This window comes from Budorcas taxicolor, chromosome 9 (assembly GCF_023091745.1).
Source record: "Budorcas taxicolor isolate Tak-1 chromosome 9, Takin1.1, whole genome shotgun sequence".
Classification (NCBI taxonomy): domain Eukaryota; kingdom Metazoa; phylum Chordata; class Mammalia; order Artiodactyla; family Bovidae; genus Budorcas; species Budorcas taxicolor.
This window is the reverse complement of record NC_068918.1, coordinates 30519204-30525334: the sequence shown is the minus strand read 5'-3', so window position 1 is coordinate 30525334 and position 6131 is coordinate 30519204. Positions and strand designations below refer to the sequence as shown.

At 45.2% G+C, this 6131-nt stretch overlaps 1 protein-coding gene across 6 annotated transcripts in view; it reads right to left on the bottom strand.

The window, feature by feature from the left end:
- Nucleotides 1-3146: 3146 nt before the first annotated feature.
- Nucleotides 3147-6131, bottom strand: part of TRAF3IP2 (TRAF3 interacting protein 2) — a 45108-nt gene continuing 42123 nt past the window's right edge. For 3 of the 6 annotated variants that reach the window (XM_052645696.1, XM_052645698.1, XM_052645697.1), the window contains 2 exons: nt 3566-3697; nt 3147-3465 (listed from right to left, as the gene is read on the bottom strand). In XM_052645696.1, coding sequence (XP_052501656.1) covers nt 3316-3465; nt 3566-3697 — 282 coding nt within the window. In that variant the 3' untranslated portion in view covers nt 3147-3315. Of the gene's footprint in view, nt 3698-6131 lie in introns of all 6 variants that reach the window. The other 3 variants (XM_052645701.1, XM_052645699.1, XM_052645700.1) reach the window with 2 other exon arrangements.

The window sequence follows — 6131 nt, the reverse complement described above, 5'->3', positions numbered from 1 at the left end:
GGAGGTGGGTCTCACTGATTCTTCTTGGTTAATTAAGAAGAAACAGAAAGATCCTGTGTTTTGAGAGACTTTCTGGGTTATTTCCCAGTGATCACAGGGCTTCGCAATTCATTTGGCAAACATGATGGTGACAATGGGGCATTTGGCAAAGTGGATGAGGTGGTTGATGAAGTGACTGAGGTTGAGAAGAATGCTGTTGGCAAAACATCATGAACCAAGTTCTGGAATGTTCAAAATGGAGAGCTTGCCTCTCTTGCTGACATGACTCTGAGAAAAACCCAGTCTTTAAATAGGTGATTTATTTAATAGGAAGCAAAGAAAAAGGGTATCAACAATTTTTCTGAGCACTGAGCTGAGAAAGACTTTGACTATAGTCTAATACTTTGACTATAGCCATGAACTGAGATGTCTTTGAATAATACAGAAGTTAAACAGATGCTTTGGAACTAGTCACTGACATTAAAAATTACATTTAAAATATTTAAAAGTTTGTTGTTTTTTTGGCCACCGTGCAGCTTGTGGGACCTTAGTTCCCCAACCAGGGATTGGACCTGGGTTCACAGCAGTGAAAGAGGCAAGTCCTAACCACTGGATCACCAGGGAACTCCCTAAACGTTACATTTTAAATATTCAGGTCAGGTCTGAACAAAGCCTTGAGGCTAAGAGGTTTTTTTAATTGAGTCAGACCTACCCCACTTCCACCCCACAAATATCTGCAGATGAATGCAAGAGGACCAGGGTAGTGTCTAAATAAACCAAGTGTTAATCTCTGTGTCGGTGCTCTAAAATAGTTGCTGTAATTCCTCTGATGTTTCTATCAGATTTCAAAGAAACTCCAGGGGTCAAATATCTATCACTTGGCTAGTTGTTGTGTGTGTGTGTGTGTGTGTGTTTTCATTACCAGTGCTACCAGCTGTAACACTTTAATGACTATTCGTGGAACACAAGGGACTTTCCCTCATCATTCACCTAGGGGGAGGAATAGTGGCTGAGGGCTCAGGACAGGTCTCCAAGGAGAGGGAAAGGTAATAACATCACATTATTAAACCTCCGCAAACTAGAAACATTTCAGAGTAATCCTTGCTGATGCCTTTTTTTTTTTTTACAACTGTGTGTAGAATCCTTGATGATGCTGTCACCTTCAAAAAAAGATAATAAAAGGAGAGAGAGAAGATTTAATGTTGGTGTGTGGGGTGTTTTCCAGGCAATTTGAGTTAATTAAACAAGCACATCAGTTTTATCAGGTCTCAAATGCTATGATGCTAAAGGTACTCATCAGAGAGTCTTAGGAACGAGGACTTCCAGTATATGAGCTTTTCTTTTCCTAGTTTTAAAAACAAAGACATTCACTGTACACAGTAGACATCTAGGTTATAATGTAAAGAAAACTAGTGTTCTTTGCAATTCATCAGCAAAATTCCTTCTAATTGATAAGTATTTTTCTTTCCTGTGTGACATATGGGCTTCACTGATAGCTCAGTTGTAAAGAATCTGCCTACAATGCAAGAGACTCTGGTTTTATTCCCGGGTCGGGAAGATCTGCTGGAGAAGGGCTAAGCTATCCACTCTGGTGTTCTAGGGCTTCCCTTGTGGCTCAACTAGTAAAGAATATATCTGTAATATGGGAGATTTGGGTTCGATCCCTGGGTTGAGAAGATTCCCTGGAGAAGGGAAAGGCTACCCACTCCAGTATTCTGGCCTAGAGAATACCATGGACTGTATATAGTCCATGGGGTTGCAAAGAGTCAGACACGACTGAGTGACTTTCACTTTCATGGTGACGTATAAGGGTTGACCTATATTGTAATACAATTTAGCCTTGTTTGAGAGGTTAGGACTGCAAGGAGATCAAACCAGTCAGTCCTAAAGGAAATCAACCCTGAATATTCATTGGAAGGACTGATGCTGAAGCTGAAGCTCCAATACTTTGGCCACTGATGCGAAGAGCCAACTCATTGGAAAAGACACTGATGCTGGGAAAGACTGAAGGCAAGAAGAGAAGGGAATGACAGAGGATGAAATGGTTGGATGGCATCATCGATTCAAGGGACATGAGTTTGAGCAAACTCTGGAAGATGGTGAAGGACAGGGAAGCCTGGTGTGCTGCAGTCCATGGGTTGTGAAGAGTTGGACATGATTAAGTGACTAAATAACAGCAACAAAGAGGTTAGATAGACAGAGAAGAGGAAGCAATGGCTCTCAGCCCTGCCAAAAGTCTTCATATCGGCTTATTCTCCTGGACCATGATTAATTTCACCTTGTTCTATGTAGTAGACTATGTATACTATATATATTCATACACATACATATATGTACATATATATTTCATATGTGGGTGTGCTTCTGTATGCTTTCTGTGGAGACCAGATGAGCAAGATATTATTCATGTGAAGGTACTGTTGAAGGTATTTTAAAAAGAAGAAGAAAACATCCCTGTTGAGAAAACGTAATTTCAGTCTGTTAGGAGATTATTATGAAAATGAAAACTCAGTTACTCCTCAAGAGTATTTATAACTTAGGTTCTAGGCTGTAAACCTTGTAGGATCATTAGGAATATTTTTGTCCACATAATTATAGAAATGAATCTCTGGTTTTTCAGAAAAGTGAAAGGACTTGCTTAAGGTCATGCAGCTCGTTAGTGTCAGGGGAGATCCCTGGTGGCCTAGTGGTTAGGATTTGGCACTTTTCATTGTGAGGGCACAGGTTTGATCCCTGAACAGGGAACCGTCCCTCAGGCCATGTGGCATGAAACCATAGCTAGTTAGTGGCAGACCCAAGACTATAACTCAGGTCTCCCAATCCACAATTCTAGCCTGCACTGTATGTCCCCCCGTCTCTTCATACAATTCACAGACATTTTGATATATGTAGCCCAGGCCCTAAGAGCTATGATTTTACTTAGGATCATGGTAGTATGTGGTACAAAGTTGTATTGTTATTAAGTTCTACTAAAGGAATAAAACTTTCAAGATGAAGTTAAAAGGGGATGCTTAACTATCTGGCCTTCATCTTTTAATACAAAGCAGTCTGTTACATCGGTCTAATGTTATACTGAAGTAGATTTATTGATGTCCCTGGAAGCAACTGCCCATAAAAGTTAATATATCTATCTCCTTTGAGATAAGTGAAAACACAGTTTTACAAAAGAGTAAACCTTTTATTATTTGTACATGAATCAGTTTGGTCTGAGGACACACCACATCTGGTGAACTCAGAAATGTTGCCCTAAGCGGAGAGTGTTTGTGGTCGCTGGTGTTTACAGTAACGTCACTTGTATTGTCTATGCGCTAGGTGCTGAGGGCCCATTCTGGATACTCAGAGTGTTGGGGGAACATGCACGGCAGTGGGTTTAAGAAGCAGGGAATGCAGAACAGTCACGGCCTCCATCTCAAAGACAAGGTCCTTCAAGGTCTCAGAAGGAAGCGGCCCCTGCAGAACAGGTTTCCTGGGGGTTGGAAGGCCCCTCTAGGAGGGACGGAAAACAACAGCCCTGAGTGCTGCCAGCTGGCCTCAGCCACAAGAGCTGTAATCTGGGGGTGGGGGTGCGGGGTCACAAGGGGACCACCTGAAGGGTGGGCAGAGGCCCTCGGGGAGGGGCCACATACTCCTCCTCTCTGAGCAGCCGCAGAAGGATGTTCTTTTTATTCTTGGGCCAGCTGTAGATGTGAGTATTCTGCAGCCAGGTGGGCACATGCTCCTAGGGCAAGGAGAGAATGACAAGCAAAAGTCATCAGAGAAAAACCTGGATTCCAGACCCCGGGCTCAGTTCCCCAACACCCGCGGTTTTCCCTTCGCAGGCATCTCCTGCTGAACTCTCCTGGGGGCTGTGCTGTTTTGCTTTCGGAAGGGGTTTGCGTGTGAAATGCTCTTGGCTCCGGGTGCCAGCTGTGTAGCTCATTACAGTAAGCACATGTGCACGGCATGTCCCATCAGTCTCCCAGGCTACCTGCCCTTCGCCTTTCAGCATGCTTTTCAGCACCCTCCCCTGAAAGGGGTAGGACAGAGGTCACACAGAGCCACGTGAATTCCCCAGTGGCTCCGGCAGAAGTGTGCCAAGGCTGTGGGCATTCATCCAGCTCATTATCCTTTCACTCCGGCCCCAGGTCTGACCCGCAGAAGAAGGAGGTTCCCCCATGGCATATCCCAGCGATCCGGCAAAAGCCGAACCTGTCAGCCAAGGATCGAAGAGAGCGCAGTTTCAGACTGCCCTCAGAGAACGGACATTCTGTTGGGGGCAGACAGAGGATGCAGAGGTGTAGTGTGTTTGATGGCAACGCAGGCCGTGGAGAAAAATAAAACAGAGATAAAGGGGTGGGGAGTGCTGGGCAGGGAGGAAACATCTGCGGTTTTAAGGAGGGCACTAGGGAAAGATCTCCACAAAGCTTCCTCACTCTGCTTTTCTACATCTTTACTTGTTTTCTCAGTGAGACCTTTCCTTGTATGTTTTCAGTTGCTCAGTCGTGTACAGTTCTTTGAGACCCATGGACTGTAGCCTGCCAGGCTCCCCTGGTGTCCAAGGGTCGCAAAGAGTTGGATGCAGCTGAGAGATTGAACACACACAGGGAAAGGTCTCACCGAGAAAACAAGTAAAGATGTTAAAAGTAGAGTGAGGAAACTTTGTGGAGCCAGCTTTAACCCCTGGTCAGAGAACTAAGATCTCACATGCCGTAGGGCAACTACTGACTCCACAACTAAGACCCAGTGCAGCCAAACAAACAAATATATTAAAAAAAAACAAAAAAACAAACAAAAAAAAACAGTTACTGCCTTGAGGAATTCATAGTCTTATGATGGAGTCAAAATGTAACTATTCTCCAGGCAGCAGCATGCCAGGGGGACAGGTAGATGGGAGCAGTCTGCCCTGAGTGTGGGTAATAAGAGGATTGTTTGAAGAAGTTTAAAAAACATTAACAAAACCAACTAAAAGTGGGTCTGCTTTTTTTCTGTCACCATGCTCCAGCAATTCTAAACAATTACTCCCAACACTCCCACCCCCAGCCACATACCGTTGTTGACTCCAGGTACTCTCAAGAGAGGGACTATTCAATATTTGGGGCATGAAGGGGAAGCAGTCAGGAAAGGCTAAGAGATTGGGTGCTAGAGGGCTGAGAGCTCACCAGACAGGCAAGCGGGGGAAGGGTGCTGCAAGCAGCCGGGACACAAGTACAAAGACAGAGGAAGAGGGTGGCATGTGGCAGGACACCTGAAACGGTCCACAGTGACCAGAGCACAGTGTCATTCGTGTGCACAGTGGCAAGGCAGGAAGCTGAGCAGGCAGGCAGAGCCCTCTTCTCAAGGGCCTCGTATGCCACACAAGGAAGATGAGTGCGATCTGTAGTCGGTAGGAAACCCACCACGACACTTCTAAGCTGGAGACAGATAGATCAGATCTACATTTCGGATGTTCCTCTTTGATGGCAGAGCAGAGGATGGCTGGTACAGAATCGAAGTGGACACAGCACAGCGAGCAAGGAGATCGTGCAATGAGAACAGTCAGAGGCTGGGCAAGGGACAGAAGGCATGCTGCTGGGCAGGCTGTGAACTGGGCCAGCCCAGGGGTCCTGGTCCCATAAACTGGACCCTCCTTCATCCAGGGCAGAAGTCTCAATGCAGTGCTGACATCCAGGGATAATCCAGGGCAAGGCTGGGCCTGAGCTCAGGGTGCTGGGATTTGCTCCCAAGACCTTCACTGCACAGCTGCCATCACTTCTCCAAGCCTGGCACAGGCTCTCAGATGATTTTCGTCCCTGTTCTCCAAATTCTCTGGCCTGCCCTTCTAGTGAACACAATCCCTCCTATGAGCCACAGCAATGTTCCCTTAGGTAACTGTGTAGGTTTAATTCCTGTATTCTACAGCTTTGAGCACTGAGCTAAGTTCAACAAAACATTTCCTTGCAACAGCCAGCCAAAAATGCTCACATCTTGACTTTTAAGTACAAGAGATAAGAAGTATCAGATGAACAGCCTCTTTTTGTCTCATGGGCTAAAAACACAAACTGTTTCTTTGTGTGTAATGGCTGTTTGAACAATTAGGACAGCGATGGTCTATCAGATAAAGCTTTAAAATCTTCCTGATTCAGGCTTCTGCACCAAGTGCTAAAACTTGTTGATCTTTCTGGCAACACTGCTAA